The sequence below is a fragment of the Aphelocoma coerulescens genome, chromosome 2 (genome assembly GCF_041296385.1).
Source record: "Aphelocoma coerulescens isolate FSJ_1873_10779 chromosome 2, UR_Acoe_1.0, whole genome shotgun sequence".
NCBI classification, from domain to species: domain Eukaryota; kingdom Metazoa; phylum Chordata; class Aves; order Passeriformes; family Corvidae; genus Aphelocoma; species Aphelocoma coerulescens.
This window is the reverse complement of record NC_091015.1, coordinates 91,945,640-91,967,990: the sequence shown is the minus strand read 5'-3', so window position 1 is coordinate 91,967,990 and position 22,351 is coordinate 91,945,640. Positions and strand designations below refer to the sequence as shown.

Sequence of the window (22,351 nt, the reverse complement as noted above, 5' to 3'; positions counted from 1 at the left end):
GTGCAATTTGAGTCTCAGCTTTGGGGTAAATGAAGCATGGCCAGAAAATGTACAAAATAGGACATGATAATAATTGTTATATAATGCAGTCATAAGCAATTCAAATTATGTTGTACAGACAATCTTGACTTTTGTACTTTTCACTCTGGAAACACAGTAACATTTTAACTCTCTGATCTGATTGTAGCATTTTACTCTAAATTGAAAAAAGACCCCCAAACCAGAAAAAAAAATCCACTATATGACATCCTAATTGTATTTATGAGTGATCAGCAGAGCTGCAACTGTTAGCTTTGGCATATAGATCTGATTCTTAATTAAAACCTAACTGGTAAATAGCAATCTAGTTTTATTACAAGCTGAGCCTGGAGCAGAGGAATAAGGGCACTGTGACAAAAGGCTTTACAAATATTTCCTGACAATGCAGAAGATCAAGCTTGCAGCTCTGTGGGAAAGCCTGTTCCCTTGTGAGGACATGCACCTGCCTGTTCTCTCCAAACCTATGTTTCTTAGGGACAGTTACTGTCCCATCCATAATGATATCACTTTTCCTTTTCTTGGCTGTCCTCATCATCCCGTTGTTCCCTCTCTTTGCACCTAACTCTTGCTCCCATGAACAAATCATCCAGCCAAGCAAACTCAGCTTTCAACATTCTGTATGGACCTCCTGCTTCAACAAACCTCAGTTTCTCTCCTATTGATCCTCTATAAATCCATCTCTACTGCTTCTCTTCTCCATCACTTTTTCATTTGCCCATGTTCTTTATTATATCTGCATTCCTAGTTGTGTTTTAGCTTCTTGTGATATTCCCCAGACATTTCTTCAGTATTAGTTTTCTTCATGTACCCAGACTTCAGTCCATGTACTGTCTTCATCTTTCCCTACCATTTTTTTCTTAGTTTCCATCCCTTAAGCCAGTTTCTGGCAGTTTTCCACACAAGTTGGCCCCACTCTGCTCCCAGTCTCCTCTATTGCCATCTGCCCAGTTTCATTTTTCTATCATAGAATCCCATTTTGAAGGCAATCCTTATCATGCCAATCTGTTTCGTTTCTCCTCACCCCCAAATGAAGAAAAAACCGGGGCTTACATTTTCTCATCATGTTTTCCCAATTTTGTTCAGATCGAGCAACATTTCAACAGATGTCAGTTATACAGACTATGTTCAGATTAAGCAAAACCAAAACAAAAATCTTGTGCACATGAAAAAGGAAAAATTTTCTATTGTCCTGGGGTTGTCACCTTGAATTTGACAGCAAACCTTGTTTTAAAATAATGAAAAGTGTTCTGAAAAATTAAAATTCTGCATCCAATGTTCAATGTCTTCCTTTTGTCACCTGATGACCACATTGCAGGTAATGACTTGTCATTGCTAGGGATGCTTTGCAGAAGGTGGTGGTCACAGTTCACCAGCCTTCCCAAATGAAGGGGAGATTATCCCCTTTGATTTCAGGAAAGCTGAATTTGGGCAGCCACCTCCAAAGGTGTGACTCAGTCAGAAGGTACTGGGTAGCAGGGATCAAATGAGCAAGAGGGAAGGAGATGTAGAGGAATACTAAAAACAAAAGCCAAGCCAGTGTCAGGAGCTGCAGTGGCAGGGAAATGAAAGTGGGTATATATTGTGGCAGGTGGGGACAGAATACGAGACAGGAGCCTGAGGAAAAGGAAAGGAAACTAGGGAACTGACCTGCTTTTTCATCATCTAGTGCTACATCTGATAACAGACCAGTTAACATACTGGAAAACTGTCTCAGTGTGACTCACGAGCACAATTGTTGGTAGACATCTGCTCTACAAACACACTGAGTGGCATGTCCCTTGTTCACTTTTGTTCTTGTTTAGCCTTGATTCACTTCCCCAGTGGCTGGTTCTATCCTAGAATCTATCCACTCACTGCACAGTTCTGCAAAAAGAAGGGCTGGTAAGAGACCAGTGAGCCAACCTTGGAGCAAAGACTTCACCTTTCTTGCTACAGCTGCCCTTCTGAGCATCATCTCTAAGAAGTTCACCTATTTCTGTCTGTGTATCCACAAAAAAATTTTAGTTGTAAGGAGTCACTAGCTACCTGGCCAAGTACTTACAATCACGCATCAGACTTCCTCACAGCCACCCAGTATGTTTCATTTTATTACCTTTGGATAGTGAAAAATTGCAGTTTGAAAGTTGTTTTAATGGTGGTGATGGTACAGTTTTGTGACATGACCTTATAGTATAGTACAGAAACATTGCAATTAGAAAATATTTTCCTTAAAATATGTTTAGTGTGCTTATTCTTCCCCCAAAAAGCTAGCAGTGAGATTCTCTCTGCTACAAACCCGAAAAAATAACTTGCAGTTTGCCTGCTCACAACTACAGTCCCCTCTGCCAATACCAAAAAATAATCACGAAAACCACTAAAAGATATGCATTCAGTTTTAAAGCACAAAATTCTTGGGTTCTATAAAACATATTTCTAGCAACTTACTTTCACTGGCTGAATAGTCCTGTGGATCGAGTATCCCTGATTCCTGCAGTGATCTAATACAGGAGTCCACCAGCTCCAGACCAGTGGTAAGTTCATCTTCTATATCCTTCTGACCATCTGTAATAAAATTAACAACATAAAAATGTAAAAGAAGGGCAAAACCGTAAAACCATTTACAAGACAAAAGCTAAAACTGGTTACATGTGCCTAAGCATTCCCAGCTGATGAAGGAATGGAGGCCACACATTCACAGGATGCTGGCCATACTGGAAATTGTACCATCCTTTGAAAGTGCAGCCTTGGATTAATAAAAGAAAAATGAGATTATTTAGGTCTAGTCTTAAAAAAAAACCAGAGACACATTTAGCAGTGCCCCCTCTCAAAACTCTACATTAGTTTCAGGGTACTTTTTGTCAACCCTAACAACTTTTGCCAAATCTTGTCACTTTTTAAGTAGAGTTTTCACACACTAGCAATGAGAAAAAACCACACAAAAAAACCAACAAAAACCTCCACATACATAAATGTGCTTTTCCACTCCATCTTCTTTAGGTAAAAAATGATCCTTCTGGGAGAGAATATAAGTAATACAGATACATAGATAAGTACATTACCTTGTGTTTGCCAGTGAAACTGCTCTTCTGTTGAACTGGAAAGAGAAAGAAAAAGTGATCATTTTAAATTAAATTGTTCTGTAGTGTGCCATGAATATTCAGATATAAATCTATTTGGAAGGAACTGATTTAACAGAAGAACACACTTAAGAATAAAACATACTTAGAATACAAAATTTTATATGTATTTTTAATTAATGACTTGTACAGCATTCACTCAGCTGGAGGGAAGCATCTTTATTTCTTTATCAAGTAATTTGACTCATACATATAGAAATTGCCCTCTTGGTCTTGATATACAAACTACGCTATTTCAAAACAAAAACATTAGCATTCTTCAGCTTTTCTGGATCCTTCCATTTGTCTGATTCTCCATGTTTATAGAGAAAATTATAAATTGCTTTCTCAAGTAAATAGTTACATGTGGTTTCTGAAAGAAATTACAAGTATCATTCCTGGTTCTACTGATCATTATGTGCATTTTTATATTATTCAAATGTGCAGCTAAGTTAATTCAATTGGCCTACACAGGAGAGTAAATTTAGATGTGTTTGTGCTTCTAAGCACTTAAGCAACAGAAGGTCTTAATTTTAAAATACTGAGCATGCACACCAGAGGATGGGTTAGGAAGGGTACTTTTTTTTTTAATGAAATGAATGATACATTCAAATGAACGATAAAATGAATTGTACAGTCAGTTAGGCAATGACTACACTTTCCTCCAAGGCATGTTCTATTTATGCTTCAATATAGGTCTTCCTCACATGACAAGACAATATAGGTCTTCCTCACATGACAGGAATACAAAAAGGATTGAAGTTACTCAGTACTAATCATTCCTTAGGTAAAAGTGAACTGATTATTGCACTCATGATTGGAAGATTTTTCTGTACATTTTCATAAGATACTTACAGGGGAGAACAACATTGCCTGTTGCATCCCCCAGTTAAAAAAACAGAGTGAAATTATTTTAACTTTTCAAACAATTATATTTATTTCTTTCTGATGTTGAGACTAAATGCTGTTTTGGATGAGTAAATGGATTTAAATCTCTAATTGTTTTCCCTTTTCCTAGCAGTTGCTTATGAATGTGTCAGCATGCCTCCTACTATCTATGTTCTGAACAATAATAATAATGTATATTAAATTAAATGGTTCTTTGTGGAGGTCTATTTTTACATTAAAGAACTTGTGTCAATTATTTACCAGACTTGATAGTGTTAAAAAAAAGAATAATTGCCTAATTTACATAATAATAGTTCTAAAAGGATTTTTAATTTCTACCTGGCATCATAAATGTTAACCTGGCAAGTTCAAATCTATACATTATCATAAATTTCCTAATATCTCCGGTCTGTGGTTTATACAGACCCTTTGTAGTGAGATGTCACAGATTTAGAAGCCAGTCCTTTGATGAGACAGTGAACTAAAATTCTTACATTCAAGTCCACTGAAATTAACAATGTTGAAGATAAATGTTGCCAGAGTCCTTGGATAAACAATAATAACTGCAAAGTGCTGAACTGAAAAAAATTACTTTAAATTACCTTTTGAAATGAAGTCCTAGTGGTGACTAGGGACAGTGGCTCTTTTTGAAATAATACTTTTTCCAATTTTAAATTCCTTTTGTCTGATTTTCAGATTTACTAAATAATTGCAGCTTCATCTGACACACTGGGACTTGAGAGCAATCTTCCTTTCTGCAATTAGCACAATCCATAATAAGGAATGTAGTACTTTCCACTCTAGAGTCCCTCTTCCAGTATCCAGATGTCTGTGTGATAGATACCACCACACCAGCCAGAAAAAAATGTAATATCTCAGGTGGCATTCTTGCTGGCAGATTGAATTACTAGATGTTACTGGCAAGAACACCATGATGCAAAAGCCAATGCCACCTCATCCAAGTAAGTTAGAAAAGAAAATCAAGTCTGTGCATAAGCAGTGAATTATCATTTCCAGGAATTCCAGCTTAGCCCTTTTTAAGTAGCAAACTTGTACAAAATGTAACAACGTTCATTATGTTTAAGGAATCACTTGTGGTTGATTCATAGTAATCCCCAATATCACTTGTCTGACTTCAACAGAAACACTGTACTGTATTCATGGTAATCTTAGGGTCACAGTGACTACGTTTTGACTCCATTTTGGCTTTTCCAGTTTTAGTCATGCTTCTCCTCACCACTACTGTAATGGTCTTTCAATAAATAATGTAGCTCTTACAGTCAAGATAGCAGATCTACCATCAGAATTTTCATCCTAATGCTACCTTCTTATTCAACATGCAGAACATGAGCCAGGCTGCCCAGGGCAGTGGTGGAGTCCCCATCCCTGGAGGTATTTAAAAGATGCGTAGATGTGACACCTGGGGACATGGTTTAGTGGTGGACTTGACAGTGCTGGGTTAATGCTTGGACTTGATTGGTCTTTTCCAACCTAAAAAATTGTATGATTCTCTATTAAAATTGTATTTGCTTCTACAAGGATATCAATATATTCTGGTATGAAAAGAGTGCTCTTCTTCTTAGTTAAATTCATGCTCTTTCGCTTTTTAACAATCCAGTATAGTAGGATATTGAAGCTGCCATTTCTTGGTTGTAAACCAATGCCAGAGCCTTGCACACAAACATTTAAAGGTTTTCCCTAGAAAACTTTATTTGAATTTGCCATAGTTTTAATTTAGATACTCTTTATTTTTCTTTATTTTTTCTTTTCTCCTTTTTCCTTTTCTTTTTTTTTTTTTTTTTTTTGTAACTGAGATTCCCCTGCTTTTAGCTTTAAAAGGATTCCTGGCTGAAGCAACCTGACGTGTTTGTGCAGGGAGCCTTTAGGCTGTCACACGACCGTGCCAAATCTGTTTGAGTGAATAAAAGGGCATGCTTTTTTGTTCTTTTCTTATAGGTGTTTCCCAGCTTCAAAAGATCAGTACAATTGACTGTGTAGTTACATCGAATACATGAAAAGACAAAAACCAATAATTACCAGAAGTATTGTCCCTAATAAATTTTTCTGCATGTTCAGTGAAACATATTTTTGCTTCATATTTTTTTCTAAAGAAGAACGCATTAGCAACCACTTTTCTGCGTATTCCTATGCCTCATTATGTAAATTTGCAAACAATATCTTTGACTGAGGAAGATGAGCAATAAAATTCTTTATCAAGTTGTTCTGAACTATGGTAACTTGAGCCCATCTTAAGAGTTTGAGGAAGGGATTTTAACCAGAACTTCATTACTACAGTATTAGAAAATAGTAGCATAAAATATGACTGAGCTTAGAACTCAAGCAGGTAGAATTACTACCTCCCTTAACCCAAACTCAGAAGAATAATTATGATTTATGTATTCTTTTATTTTTGGTAGTCACTGCATCATATATGTACTTCAAATGTTCTAGGTACAAATAAGACTACTGTTCTACTTAATTCTACCTGAGTGACATAAAGAATCCTCCATCACCGTTCAACTATGCAAAACTTGATTCTTCTATGCTTATACTGTCTTTGGAAAATACAATGTATTGAAGGAAAATACCAAGGAAGCTGAATAACTTAAGAACGAGATGATAAAGCTAAAACCCAAACAAATGAACAAAACACTTGACTAAACAAAAGAAGAATATTGTTATATATTTAGTTCTGGATGTTAATGTTGAAGCTAATGAACCTATCTTCTGTAAGGATGCACTAGACTATGCTTAAAGCTTTACCTTTAAAAACCACCTAGGAAAAGAGATATTCCAGTAAAAGTTGTTTTACCTCCCTAGGCAAGAATGAGCAAAGTAAATATCCACAGAGCGGTCATCTTGATTCCAGCTGAACTCACATGTTCCCATTTCTGCACGCATGTCATAAAAGCACCGAAGGAGCCAGAACCCTCTGTGTGTGACCTTGCATAGTGGGAGGGCAAAAGGCAAATGAGCACAGCACGCTGCAGGGAGCTCATTTTGGGGAGCATCACCTGGGGAGCTCTACCTGCCTCTGCACAGCAAGGCAACAGCAGAAGCACAAAGAATTGCAAAAATGTAGATTTTCTACAGCCAGCTGAGAATGTCTGAGTGTTATCAGCAGCTCTTTATATCAAGTTTATCCCTTTTCAGGCATGAACAGAAAAATCCCAGCCTGACCTACAGTATGTCTATAAACAAGCAACAAACCAGGCCTTAGGAAGCCTTCATTTTTTCCTGTACCTCAAGACAAGTTAAACAAGAAGTTGGTGCCCCTTCATGATGGACTTAATAGGAATCCACCATGGTAAGATGGACTCTGTGGAGACAGCCAGCACCTGCATAACAAGGTGAGTTACAGAAGACCATCAAACACCTCTCCCAGCAATTTATAGGAGTCAAAAGCAGTTTTGATGGTATAGAAGTGAATGTTCCAAATGACACCAAAATAATGCTTTTCTGGACAACATTCACCAGCCATATTTCTGTAAAAGTAAGCACAGTCCTCATGGGATGTAACCCAGAGGTGGGGAACACTGTTGAGTCCTTTGGCAGAAGAAAAGCTTCCTGAGACATCCTCAGACTGTGTTGCCATAGGGCCTGTACAAACACCCAAGGATTCACTTCCAAAGCAGGTGCTGGGAAGCAGCAAGGGCACCTTGGACTCAGTGGAACTCCTAGAAGGCGGATGTGTGCCTGTGGCACTGGCAGCAGGGGCAATGGTAGGCAAAGGTAAGTTACACCAAACCCCAGCCCAACGCAGACATCTTGCACACTACCTGGACACAGCAGTACTTGTGGTATCACCTGGGCATAGCTTCAGACATTACGTGGTCAAATGTGAGACCCGGCCCCCTTCAGAGGAATGCCTTGATAGGTTCAGAACCATTCAGTGCAAGAAGGAGCTCCACTGCCCCTCTATGCACTTCTCCAGCAACAGTATTTATTATGCAGCCTGCAGAAGTTCATTGTTTTCATCCCATGCACCAAAATACATCAGTGTGCGTGCACTGCAGGCCATAGCAGTTGGTATTCATTGCCTTGCTGCTCCCCAGAAGAACACCACACACAGCAAAGAAACTCACTTCATGCTGCAAAGGGAGGTAGGTTTTCTTCCATTCACTGTTTCTAGCACGCTCCTTGCTTTATCACTGAGCCTGCATAAAGGCTGCCAGGGCCAATTCACACTTTTGTATTCCTCTAATTATCCAAAAAATGTTTGTGAGCCTCTCCTTTGTGTGAAGTCATTCAGTTTACAGTTCTCACTCATTTTTTAAGAAAGTGCTATAGCTATCTGCTACATCAAAATATTTTTATTGTTTTCTAAAACAATTAATGAAATTATATCTAAAACAATTAATGAAATTATATATGACACTACTGTAGAAAAGCTATGAAAGGGTTTTACAAGGAGTTGTATCAGCACATGATCTTTTCATTTCTACAATGGAGCTACACAAACATTGCTGTATATAATTACAGGCAGATACTCTCTCACTGGTTTTTAAATTGTTGTTTGGTTGTAGAAGGTGGAAGAAAAAAGATCCAGAAGCATTTCACAAAAGGCAAGGAGGTTGAAAAACTAGTATTCCATCTAAAGCAAAGGAGAAGCAGTTTTTAAATCAGCAGTACATTTCAGGTTATCTGGAAAATAATAAACTTTTAGTATCAACTATCTGGTGCAGAAAAAACCTAAACAATCAAAGAATAAATTTTACATTAAATAATCCTGCGAAAAAGTACCAACCCGTCAATAAATTATCATAGTAAAAAAAAATCCTCAAGAGCAACTTTTGGGTTTTGTGGCCAATTTAAAATTACATCAAAATCTCTGACACTGGTAGTCACTCCCTTCACCTCTATAAATGTGATACTGTAGGCTTTCTCAAATATTTAATAGCACTCTATTAGTCAGCCGTGGTATCAACTTGGCTACCCTGTCAAGAAACCCTTTTTTTGATGTTCCAACAAACCTCATCCAATCCCCCACAATGATCCTGGAAAATGTAAAAAAAGATCCAACAAGCCAGAATAAATAAAAAATACCACCACAAACCTGCACATACTTTATTGATGTACCTTGGAAACTTCAAACCAACTTTTAAAATTGTGACAAAGTTCTTAGCTGTAGATGCCAGAAAACCATTCAGGTGGTTAATTCCCACCTTCATTATAACAGCCTTGCTTCAAGTTCCTGCAGGGAAAGAGAACTGTCTCATTTTTTTCCTAGAAAAATTATTGTTATTCCCTAGGTGTTACGAAATCAATAGCAGAACTTTGCAGCAGAGCTACGAAAGTTTTGTACTTCTTTCCAATGATGCAGGGAAATATTTGCAGCCAAAATTCCAAATAGGTCTCAAAAATCAATGGTTTCCTCTGCATTTAATACTTCCAGAAACTTGCAGACATGATTTTCCTTTAAAAAGAAGTTTGAAATTGCTCCAGTCCTATTTATATTCAATCTCCCTATGCTGATTATGCTTAATAAAACTGTTCTGTTTCTTCTTATTATTTAAATGTGATTTGAAGTTCAGGTGCTACACCACTAAGAACACTATTCAAGCACCCAGCATTCATGGAAAGGCACCAGCAGTCCTGCATTCCACACAGTGCACTGTTTAAGGGCTTGCAAAGCAGGCACCAGATGCTATCATTTAATGGACAAAGCATAACACAGTCTGTTTCCCTGTAGTTTTTGACCATCACTCCTGAAATGGTCTACAAGACTATATCAATTACTGAATTAATTTCACACAGACCAAACCCCCAAAACACATTTACTTCAGTTTGGAATGAACTTAGTCACCTAGGGACAGGACACTTGCTACTTAGCTTGCAACCAGCCTGTTTCCTTTAGCTTCAGCTCTGCAGGCAGTTGCTGGCGTGAGAGTGGACACAGAGAATTCTTTCAGAGTGGAAGCCTTCGAAGCTTTGCTGTTCCAAGAAGAAGAATTTAGAGGACAATATGTACTTTGTGTATTTATTTAACTCTAAACTTGGTAAACAATCACATTAGGGAAACAAGTACTGTGTGACTGCCCTGTTCTCACTCTTCCCCTCATGTCTCTTTCATGCCCTTACACATTCCAGACAGGATACTGGGCTAGATAGACCCCACTTCTGAATCAATGCAACCGTTCTTTTTATTCTTATAAAAGAATAAAAAAGAAAATTATATAAAAAAATAAAAAAAAAAATAGAGAAGCTAAAATCAAACCAAATTACTTAATTTTGTAATTTTCCATTATAAATTAATTAAGAAAAAGGATGATGGTTCACAAAAAGAAGGAATTAGCCCAGGGCTGGATTTCTGCTAATACTGTTAGTTCTTCTGGTTTGCTTCAAACCTATTTTTATTTGAGAAAGGAGCTCATTTCCCAAACCAAACATAGCTACACAGAAGCACATTTAGAAGAGAATAGCATTAGAATATTTCAATTGCAAGAGACCTACAATGACCATTGAGTCCAAATGACCAGTCCAGGGCTGACTGAAGGTTACAGAAGGTTATTAAGGTCATTGTCCAAATGCCTCTTGAACACTGACAGGTCTGGCGCCTTGACCATCTCTCTAGGAGCCTGTTCCAAGATTTGGCCACCCTCTTGGTAAAGAAATGCTTCTTCATGCCCAGTCTGGACCTCCCCTGACAAAGCTTTGAACTGTTCCAGGTGTTCTGTCTCTGGATCCCAGGGAGAAGAGCTCAGCGCTTCCTTCTCTCGTTCACATCCTGAGGAAGCTGCAGAGCAATGAGCTCGCCACTCAGCTGTAGCGACCTGTTCACCCACGCTTTTTCCTATCCCAGACTGTTCCCCCGCCCTATTCCCTGCCTTAGCCTTGGCCACTCCCTCAGGCTCTCCCTATTGGTTCCTGTACTCCAACCCCGCCCAGGGACCACCCCTGGGCCCCTGACAAAACCACCCCACGCTCTGGTCATGAGGTCTCTCTACCTCCGGAGATCGCTGGGACAAGATGTGAGATTAAAATCCTCTTCACCCACGGGGGGAGACCCTTCTCGACCTCTTTTATCATCACTGTGTTGTAGCGCTGCTGGCTGCCGGAGCCAGATCGCGGGGCCATCCAACATGGACTGCGGGATGCGACTGCTCGCATGGCCCTAGGAAACCCTCGCTGAGCTCTCAGGGAGCTACAGCCTGCTAAGCTAAATCTAGCTTTACAACACTCAGCCTTCTTAAATTTTACATTTTGCTGCTTCTACACAGCGGAGCAGTTTAGATAGCAGTGTACTATGATATTCTTTCAGTCCCAGTGGCAGCATTTGGATCTGATCCAAACCCAACAAGCATCTAAAACACAATCAGAAATGGCCAATTAGAGAAATCAATAGTGAAGAGGTAGAATCATCTCTGCCCTAAGGCAATGGAGCAGTCTGGTGCCTAAATGACACCACAGCCTATTAGTACCCATAAAACTGTGTTCTTCAATCATGCCTTACTGACAGCATTGCACAGAAAGTACGGTAATGGTTGTCATGCTTTAAAGAAAACAGTACAATACCCTAGAAGATAAAGTGAGGTCTAGTTTCTTCATTCCCACCTCCCTCTTAATCCAGTAGTTCAGCTATTAAAGCACTCATGCACAATGTGATAGAACTAGATATACTATTTTGTGAGAAATCAAAGCAGTGACTAAGTTGAATGTAACCACTGGGCTCTTCCCTGTCTTTCCTATTGAAACCTCTATCGCGTATAGAAAACAATACATTATTTTAGTTAAGAAACTCCATTATAAAAGGCATTACCACAGCCAAATTTTCTTCACACCAACTTTTGAAAGATGCCTTCAGGGTAAGTGTGCAGACAGTAACACTGAGGAAAGCTATTTTCCCAGTGGAGCAGAAAAAGGTACTGAAGACCTAAGACTGAGAGTGTATTTCTTGTAAGGTGCCTTAAACAGCCTGTGCTTTGATGCTGGGTAAGAAACATTCAGTGAATATGAGATTGATTCTTTTCTGAGGCACATAGTTCTGTGAGTTCTGTGAGTACTGCGGTTTGAGTGTTAACTCAAACCCTGGATGCATGGAGACAGTCACCTAAAAATAAGAATTACCACACATTTTTTCAGTATCTTCCTCGTTCTGGTCTTTGGTACCGTAACATTAATTTCCAAATAAATATGGTGTAATATAACTGAAATTCCCTTAAGGAAACATGCTTCCGTACATGAAGATATTGCCTTTTTTTTTCCTGGGATAGCTAACTGCTAGAGCAGGTAAAATACCCCAGCACTAGTAACCTGAAGCTCCTCATCCTCTCAATATCAATAAACTGCACAAGGATATCCCTTCTGCAGAAGAGTTAATCCTTAACATGAAGATCAAGCCAAGAGCCTCATGCTGACCATTGTTTTAGATAAATTATTTAAAGTATGCTCACACTTTATATGACTATTTCAGCTACAATATTTGTTCTGTGTTGTCCTTGGTAAATAATAGAAAGGGGTTTTCTCTATGTTTTGAGAAGATGATTCATTCTAAATTCAGCACTTCCTTAGGGAAATAATTCAGACAGAAGCCAGACGGCCTTCACCTTGAAGAAAGTATATTCCATGCAGGAAATTCCCAATACACACACACAAAGCCTGTCACTGTGTGAAATCACACATCACAGCCCTTCCCAGTTCTTCTCCCTTACAGCCTCTTCACATTAGCTTCACCCAGCTGCTTCCAAGAAACCTCCCTTCACAGGACTCTTCCTTCACCTTTGCCTCTTTCCACGTAAACAATTCTTTCCTTTTCTCTCCATTCCTTCTGCCCCCTACAGAAGAAAATACAGAGCCAGGATGTTTCTTCTTTTTATTTAGCTACTTCCTTTCCTGCGGCTTATGCCTGTTGGAGCCAGAAGTAAACTCCTACTGTGCCTCCACAGTAGTGGGAAGGCCCCTGTAGCTAACAAAGAATAGTCTCAATGTCAATATATTGTCTGAATTTGGCACTGAAGAGACAGCATGGTAGTCATATATACCTTATAGGTTGTTATTTCTGTATTCTCCACCAGATGTGTCAACATGAAACACTCCCATGAAACAGGAGCAGATTCTGCAGGAAGCAGGAAAGATTTTGTTTATCATTTTTATGGGAGAACTTGGCAACATTTGGTCCAGTCCCCACTGAAAGCTGGGCTAACTTCAAAGTACTGTCTTGGACATAATGTAGCAAGGCCCGTTGGAGACTCCGTCAGTATTCTGCTGTTCAGAATTTGTTCAGTTAATTCTGTCTTTTTAACAGAGAAAATAAAAACTGGCAAAAGGTGAAATTAGAAGAGTTTGGTGAATTTAGATGAAGGAATTGAAGTCTGAGAAGGGAGCACAACCGGCTTTTATAATTCAGCAAGGCTGAAGAACAGGAGAAAAAGAAAGAGTCAGAGGAAGCACATGTGGGACAAGGACAACCCAGTTCAGGCTGGTCACTGAAATTTTTGCTGGAACTTTAAAAAAAGGTATTAAAACATCACAAAAGCAGCCAATCCCATGTAATTTGAGTTGAGGTGTCAAAACTATACTCGCTCTGCTCTTAGAAGGTTGTTTGGTAAGTTTATGAGAAAGAGCTGATGTTAGTTCCAGCTTCAAGGAACTGGAGGACAGCCCAGGATGATGCCTCCAGTTCTGTATTTGAAATAACCTTAATCTGTGATGCTGGCAACTTGGTGATTGTTACAGAGCAGTATCCACACAACTGCATAAAGGAGCAACTGATACCACCAGAAACACCAGGCAACAGAGAAACACAAGTTTACTAGAAGGAGGCAGTACCAAGAATCACATACGTAAGAACTAATGAGTGTTAAATTTACTTTTCAGTGCATGAACATAAAGGCAACAGAAAACTACTTTCTAACCTAAAATGTTAGATGAATGTAAAGGTAATTGGGTCTATTAGGTGGGTGATAAGCAGCTGGATCAACCCATGAAAAATTGCTATTGATTTATGATTTTAACTATGGGAGTGAAAGTTCTTATTTGTTAACTGTCTGTTTGTATACAAAGTTGACAAATTATCCAAGTAACTAAAACGGCACATGGTAATAACAGCTATTTAGCTATATGGATAACCTTTAATCACACATTTATTATGGAAAATGACTAAAATTATATTAATGCAAGCTGACAAAAAGTAAATGTAACCTTTAGACAGATCTGGAACTTTTCTGTAAGCAGAGAGCCTTTTTATTCTGGCTTTTTCCACCACTAAGGTGCAGAGGGGAAAACCAGAATCAGTTCCCTATTAAAATAATATTTCTTCCATTATTCATTGCCTACCAGAAGAAATACAACATAGGAGATACTACACATCAGACTAGGTTCATAGGTCAGCCATTTAGTGAAGACAGATGTAAGAAATACATTGTATTTTTAAAAATTATACAAAGGCATTAAAGAGAATATTCCTAAAGAGTAAAAGGGTATCCTTACAGAATTTTGAAGAAAATATCTTACAGATATCATACTAGTAATACTGAAAGCAATAATATTTTCAATCATCTTTATTCTTTGAAGAATATTACAATATAAAATGTTGTGAAAGGTCCTTGACAACTAAACCAATCCTTTGAAATTTTGTTTTGTAAACAAAAGGATGAAATCACCTTTTTATTTATACATTCTCTACATCCAGAACATGAAGTCTCACAAGACAGTTAAATATTGAATCTTTTCATCTTGTATATAATCTACACATTTCAATACTGAGCTAGAACTTTTCAACAGAACTTTGTGTCCTGGTCCAGTCCCAAAGGTCTGTCAACCAGGTAAATCATGAAGAGCTGTACTAGTAGCCAGAGTTAGACTAAAACTCTGATCAGATTCAAAAACAAGTGCTCAGTCAACTTTGGAAGTTTTATATGCAGCTTCTTTGGGGTTTTTTTTGGCTTTTCTATAACCCCTCTATTGCTCACTGTCTGAATATTGAAGCAAGTATCAAATTCCCTGTCTGCACCTATTACCATGCAGCTGATATTGCTACAGCTGAATTGCAGACTTTTTCCTAAAAGCCTGCGGCCTGTTTTGGGCCATCTTACCAACACTCATGAAAAACAAAAGCATACCCCTGAATTCCCATATTATTGTTCTGTTGAGCTGTCAAAAAGACCATCTTTCTCTCCACAGTCAGGAGACCAAAGCAGAGAGTAAATTGGACAAGTAGTGAAAGCTGCTTGTTACTTAATTATTGCAAAATTTTCCAATGCAAATGTGGCCCATTATATACCAGGGAAGTAACTTCACAAATATTACAGGTTCTCACATTGCATTGAAAAAAAAATGCAGGAGGCTTAGCTATATACTTTTATCACTTGTAAAAATTTAAGAGACCAGTTAGTCTGTCACTTATGGTAGCACTGAGTTCATACCTAAGAACCTTTTAATAGAAGAATTCAACTGCTGGGATGGCTTGTTTGATACCTGCTTTGACTGCAGTCCTCAAAGCACTTCAAATTAGCAAAGTTGTAACACTTTAAAGTGTTAAGATAGGGCAGTGATCCTCATCCTGTGTAAGGGACTGTCTAATACTTTCTGGAAAGTCTGCACAATTATGCAGAAAAATGTTAAACTGTATTTGGTTAAATAAAAGCACAAATTTTCTCTGCTGACTCTGCTGAAACAGCAGACAAGGGAAATGAAACCCAGATCTCAAGTAACTAGCTGAGCAGATACATTGGCAGATACAATTCTTTGAAAGTCCTTTGTTTTGGTGAAAAGGTTACTGAACCATAGGAAAATTGAGTTCTTGGCTACCTATGCAAATCCCTCTCTACGATGCCTCAACATCACTTGTTCAAAACAACTAATTAAAATTCTTTCTTTCCCATGCCTGGTAGATCCAGAATCCAGTTAGTTTTCACTAAAGCTCATGCCGCTAAGTAGTATTTTCCTCTTCATGTTCATCTAAATCACCATGTTCCATGTTCAGAAATATTACATATACATAGAAGTTACCAGCTTTGCATTTATTTTAGCTTTCTTTTCTCTAATTACACTAAATGAAATTTTGAGGGCTTCTCAACTGAGTTATGGCATCATTCACTAACTCTGTAACTTCTTTCTCTTTGAATATCTTAATCTAGGCTTAAAAGCTGATTGTAAAATTGAGTTTTTACATTACTTGTTCAGTGCATCTTGGAAATAGTCCAATCAAAAAGCTAAATCTGTTCTCACTGGCAAAACAGAGCTAATATGAAAAGCGAGGAAACCGATTTATCTTTTTTTTCTCCCTGAATATGAATCACATAAAATCTGTTCTAGACTTCACAAAACTAATTTTTCACAGTACAGAAATGCTAAAGCTCACAGTTCAAAACGATAAGTTTGCTTAAGAAAGCAATGAGTGTTGTGGCCATTCTGAGGAAGATCAGTATTTGCAAGTTAGCTTAAGGGTTGTCAGCGTCAAGAGCAGAGACAGATTTTTACTCCCCATCATGTAGTAAAAGCTCTGCTCAAAACCAGATCAATGAGTGCTGGCTGGGAGGTATTCCTACTCTTCAATTGTCAAAAATTATATCCAGATCCTAATGTTTTTTTCATTTTAAAGAAAACAATGAGTAAGCAAAAAGTTTATAAAGAAAACATGAAAAGACCCACTGATAAAATTCTAAGAATCTCAATTTCAACAATTTCTTATGTTGAGAAATATAGTTCAACACAACACTGCACATGATAACTTCATAGTTTTGACTTCAATACAAAACAGCTTTGCTGTTAGGATGGACTGGAACAGAAGTGATCTGTACAGATAATATTATATCTGGCCTGTTTTCAACAAGAGTGATGTTATACTCAGGGGCAATGGTAAGGAGAATTTGAATAATATAGTATACTCTATCTCCCATGATGAACTATATCATGTCCAGTCTGAAAGTGAAATAAACAGAGGTAATCACACATTTTGTTACTCTGTCAAGCTGGGGGTGGCAATTGCTAAACAGACATTACAAAGTATCACACCTATTTACGAAAGGTGGAAAAAATCAAAACTAACATCTCAAGTCTAGGCTGACTTCCAAAGCTAAAAATTCATTTATAATTCAAAAGGAAAAGAAGTATATGCATTTGATGTTATTAAGGTTTCACACAGCACAATTTCTTTCATGGAGTAAAAAGAAAGGAAAAGTAGATCTGATACATCTGGAATTCCATTGGGCATTTAACCCATTATCAGATGACATTGCCAAGTTAATAGCTTCAAAAATGAAGTGGGAAACAGTAGTAGAGTTGAACACTGTGCATAAAAAGGGCCAGGCAAGAAACAATCTGTGGTGTTAAACTGAAGCTGAGCAAGAGAGAAGCAACCCAGCATTCCCCAGAAGTCAGTCTTGGGGGAATACAGTTTTCCACAGAAGTATGCAAGACAAATTCAGGCAGTTTGAAAATGAGGCAAGATCAGTACTTGAAACATATTGAAGCAGTTGTTTGGGATCAGATAAGAATGGACTTCTTGACCTCTGTCTAAAACTAAACACTACTAAAAATTGCATGTGAAATTTTTGGTGATACACACTAATAATGGCCACAAGTTTTGTGTCCTATTTTTCTTAAGTCATTCTTTTCACCACTGAAAAACAGAAAAATTTGAAAACACATTCTTCTGCAGCACTGTGAGCCCATAATGCCATTAAAGTTTCCATATTACACATAAAGGCTGCCTTCTCAAGATTGACACGCTCTATGAAGTCCTCTTTACAGTAGCAGAAGCACTTTCAAGAATTAATACATAATTAAAATAATCTGCACAAGTATCCAGGTTGCACTCCATCACCGAGTGACTCCCCTGTGTGCCAGGTCAGTTCCAGAGAGCTGCAGAGCACAGAACTGGAGACACTGACAAGAGGTGATCTCAGCATTGACAGCCAGCACCCTCACCTGCTTTTCTCACAGGGAGAGCTGACCTGGTGCCGGGTGGAATCCCAAAATACCAAAGTGCATGAGTGAACATATCATCAGTAGCAGGAGAAAAGGACCAAGGATTCCCTGGTATAGCTACATGAGGAAAAACTCTCCTACAGTAGATGGTGTTTGTACACATGGTGGCCTGACTGCCCAGGTAACTCCTGTCCACTCCAACCCAAAACAATAGGGTCTTCTGACAGAACTTCAGTGTTGCTGCTACCAGCACCTGTGCTCAAAGAGCTGTACCTCCAAAAACCTTTAACATGAGTTACCTGGGGGGTTTTTTAGATTTTTTTTCTGTTTCCTTTTTTTCAGAACTATTATCTCTTCTTCCCATCTCCTGTCTATTATAAAAAGCATTAATGGAACCTGTGACAAGACCAAGCACACTGGAATCTCAAATACTATTTATCCAATGAATAAATATATTTATTGCAAACAATTAACAGATTCTTTTATTTTTTCCTAAGCAGATTTCAGGTTCAGATTTTACTCAGATCAGTAGGAGTTGAAGAAAGTAGATTACTATGCAAGTGAGGTTGTCCATAAAACATGATATTAAAAATGTTGGTATATTAAGCAACTTGATTCCAAGTATATGAAGCAGCTATATTTCGCACATGTCAGTAGTTAGATTAGACACATAAATTTAAATCCTGTAAACCCAGAGCAAATGCTGCTTAGAAAAAACAGGTAATTTGTTCTGGCTTGTACAGGGTGCTTGGCCTTACTGTTGGTGTCTTCCTAAACAGGACATCATAAGTAAGAAGGCCTGGCTGCATTTAAAATCCAGTCTCAAACTGCATTGCAGACAGGAAAAAGAGAAGGTGAATGCAATCCCTATTTTTCTTCGAAACTGTGCAGATATAACCTGGAATCATTGGGACAGCAGGAATAGCAGACGATGATACCATCTTCTCAGAGCTGAGTTACATTTTCAGAAATATATCTGAAAGGAAAGGATTCTTTCAATAACTTCTTCAGCAGAGGGCAACGAGACATATCATCATTAGCATCACCTGAGAATCAACTGAAACTCGTGACCAGAAGCCTGCCTTCATGGCAATTCACTCTTTAGAGCTCTGACACAAGGTATGCATGTGACAGATCGGGCAGCCTTTCTCACCGCTGCAGAAGAACGGCCTGCTAAGCACAAGTGCGGCATCACTTGAAGTGAAGGGCTATCTGACATAAGATGTGTTGTAGTGCTAGGTTTGGTTTAGCAAGCTGCAGCTTTCCCTGGGAGCTCAGCAGAGCTGCTTAGGGCAGGGCAGTCATCTCGCCCTCCCGTAGCCCTTTTCGGACGGCTCCGCAGTTTTGCTCCGGCAGCTCTCAGCTCTACAACACAGTGATGGGGAAGGAGGCAAGAAGAGTCTCCCCATGAGGGTTTAAGAGGATCTTTAATCTTACATCTTGTCCCAGCGATCTCCAGAGGCAGAGAGACCTCGTGATCCGGGTGCAGGGGGTTTTCTCAGGGGCTCAGGGGCAGTACATGGGCAGAGTTGGGGTACAGGAACCAACAGGGAGAGCCCGAGGGAGTGGCCAGGGCAGGGGAACGTGGCGGGGGAATAATGTGAAAGGCATTTAATAAATGAATCGGTGGGAAATACAACACCACAAAGATGGGCACCTTTCCCTTTCTCCTTCAAGCCCTTTGTAAGTTTGTATCTGGGCAAAGAATAAATTATTACTTCTGGGAAAAAAAAAAATTAATTCCTTGTCAGTCTATAACTAGCTCAGGACATTTGACATAATTACTGTGTCTGGCAAATTCAGCTTTATGGGGGTAGCTGACCACACAGTTATTCTGAAGTTTTCACTTTCTTCCACAGGGCTCAAGCTTATCTTATTTACCCAAATAAATTTGTGACATCTGTCCTAATATTTTATGAAAGTCTTGACCACCTGAATGAGTCCATAAAAAGCCGGGCCCTATGACAATGTGGATTACACCTGCCCTGAATTCAGCCTTCTTTCTCCATATCCCAAACTGCCCCAATCCTATTTTACATCTTTCATGCCCCCGGCAGGAATCTCAAACTGTCAGATTCCATCTTGCTCCACTGCAGCATATGCTCCCTGTGTCTTAACTGACTGTATCAGAGCCATCAGAGCCAAGGGTGACCACAGCTCAGACACTCCACTATTGCCACTGTACTTTTCTGAGCCTACCACACTGACTTTAAGTGCATTTGCCTTTCCTTCCATTTCAGTTTGTCACTGCTCAGTGAGAAACTGAATGTGGATAAAATGCTCTGCATTGGAGTGCCAAATAATAATGCCTTCTTTAGGAGTATAAACTCCTCTCAACTTCTCAGGCAAACAGACTAGCCAGGGTCAGCACACCTTGTTGGTCCCACTCATGACATGTGGTACTACCAGGTGATCCACTTGACAGACACATTCTGGCTACAGAAGTCACAGGGTATTAGACCTGTCAGACAAATAGTTCCTCTACAAATTGGGCACGTCTATGTAGCAAGTTCTAGACATACTTACAGAAGCAAAAATATTCAGATAATTCTGTAAGACTAGAATATGGTCCAATCAGTAGAGAAGAGGTTTATTTCTGGTTTATTTATTTATTTAATTAATGAAGCTACCCTCACTCTTCACATCACAGTATGAATCACATTTTAAATTAATTTAACCTTATAAATATTCCAGTCATAAACGTTTTTTTCTATCCTTCTCTGACTTCCATGTTTAAATTCTATTCCAGCATTTTATCAATTTTCATCTTTAAGATTGTGAGTAATACTTTGATTTTTATACAAATGGATTACTGGATCCACAGCTGTCAGTACAATTATGGCCTAGAACTTTGTAGCCTGAACAAAACTACAGAAACATTTAAATAGAGCCTACTTAAATGAATAGCCAGTAAACTAATATTCCTGGTAAAAATAACATATTTCCAGGAAGACCGTTATGAAATATGTTTTTATTGTCCATTAAGTATGGACTTTGAAATTGTGAACTACTATGTATAGACATATGTGGAATACAGATTAGGTACAGCAGCAGTAACTTTAGGATGGTATTATGTCCTAAAAATTCAATAAAGCAATACATAAAAAGACATCTAAACAGAATGAGCTACGTACTTCAGGATTGAATGCAGGTAACAGTAAATTTAAGAGATGTTACACGTGTGAGGTAGAAGAGCTATGCAGTGAAAACCAGAAACATGTGCTAGAAGTTATTTCCCTCTCAGTGAGCCAGACCCAAAATTAATACATTTGGTGCTCAAAATGAAGTTACAATGAGGCCTTGCATCTGAAAATCCTGATTTATATAGCATTCATAACTAGACTCAGCAAAGTTTCTAAGTCCAATATCCTTCACATCTGAACTGTTGTTTTGTACCCCCTCGTGAGGCTACAGGAAATTAAGAAGTGGTCTTAGCACATCTATCCCCTAACATCTACTGACTCTCTTCATCAATTCAAGGGAAAGGCAGCTGGGTGAAAATACTACATGAATTACATCAGTGTGGAGATGAGCATTTTGAGCATCGTAACTTAACTGTGTAGATGATAGGACAGAGTGCAGCCTCAGCAAGTTAACAGATGATGCAAAATTGTGAGACGCTTTTGAGAGACCAGGGGCTTGTGCTGCCATTCAGAGAGATCTCAACAGACTGCAGAAATGGGCTGACAGAAACCTCATGATGTTCAACAAGGGGCAAAGGAGGAACAACCCCATGCATCAGTGCAGGCTGGGGTCTAGCCAGCTAGAAAGAATCTTTGCAGAAAAGTCTTTCTGAGTAATGAGCAGCACATAAACCAACCATGTGACCTTGCAGTAAAAGGTGGCTTACAGCACCTAGAGCTGCCTTAAGAAAATCAAGGCCAGTGAGCTGAGGGAGGTGATCCTTCCCCTCTGCTCAGCACAGGTGAGGCCACATGCGGTGCACAGTGGCCTGTTCTGGGCTTCCCAGGACATAACATGCAGAGACATGCTGGAGTGAGTCCAGTGAGGGGCCACAAAGATGACAACTGCACTGAGTCACTGCAATAAAAAGAAAGGCTGAGAAAGCTGAAAAGGCTTCAAGAAGGAGAGGCTTAGAGGGATCTTACCAACCTGTATAAGCACCTCATGGAAGGGAACAAAGAAGAGCCAGGCCTCTCAGTGGTAGTGAGTGAGAGGACAAGTGGCAATGAACCCAAATTAAGACTGAAGAAAATCCACTTAAACATGAGGAAAATTGTGAGTTAACTAGTAACTAGTAACTAGAACAGGTTGGTCAGAGAGGTTGTGGAGCCAACCCCACTGGATGCAATCTTGAGCAACCTGCTCTAGTTGACCTTGCTTTGAGCTGGCACCAGACACTTCCACAGGTGCCTAATTCTAAACCAGAATTTAAACCCGGGCATGTTGAAAAGTGCAAAATAGACAAATAATTCAGCAAAAATGCTAACAGATCATTG

At 38.9% G+C, this 22,351-nt stretch overlaps 1 protein-coding gene across 2 annotated transcripts in view; it reads right to left on the bottom strand.

Annotated features, from left to right (window-relative positions):
• CTNND2 (catenin delta 2) overlaps positions 1–22,351 on the bottom strand; it is a 658,514-nt gene that overhangs the window by 310,064 nt on the left and 326,099 nt on the right. For both annotated transcript variants that reach the window (XM_069004021.1, XM_069004022.1), the window contains 2 exons: positions 3,078–3,112; positions 2,464–2,580 (listed from right to left, as the gene is read on the bottom strand). In XM_069004021.1, the coding sequence (XP_068860122.1) occupies positions 2,464–2,580; positions 3,078–3,112 (152 nt within the window). The remainder of the gene's footprint in view (positions 1–2,463; positions 2,581–3,077; positions 3,113–22,351) is intronic.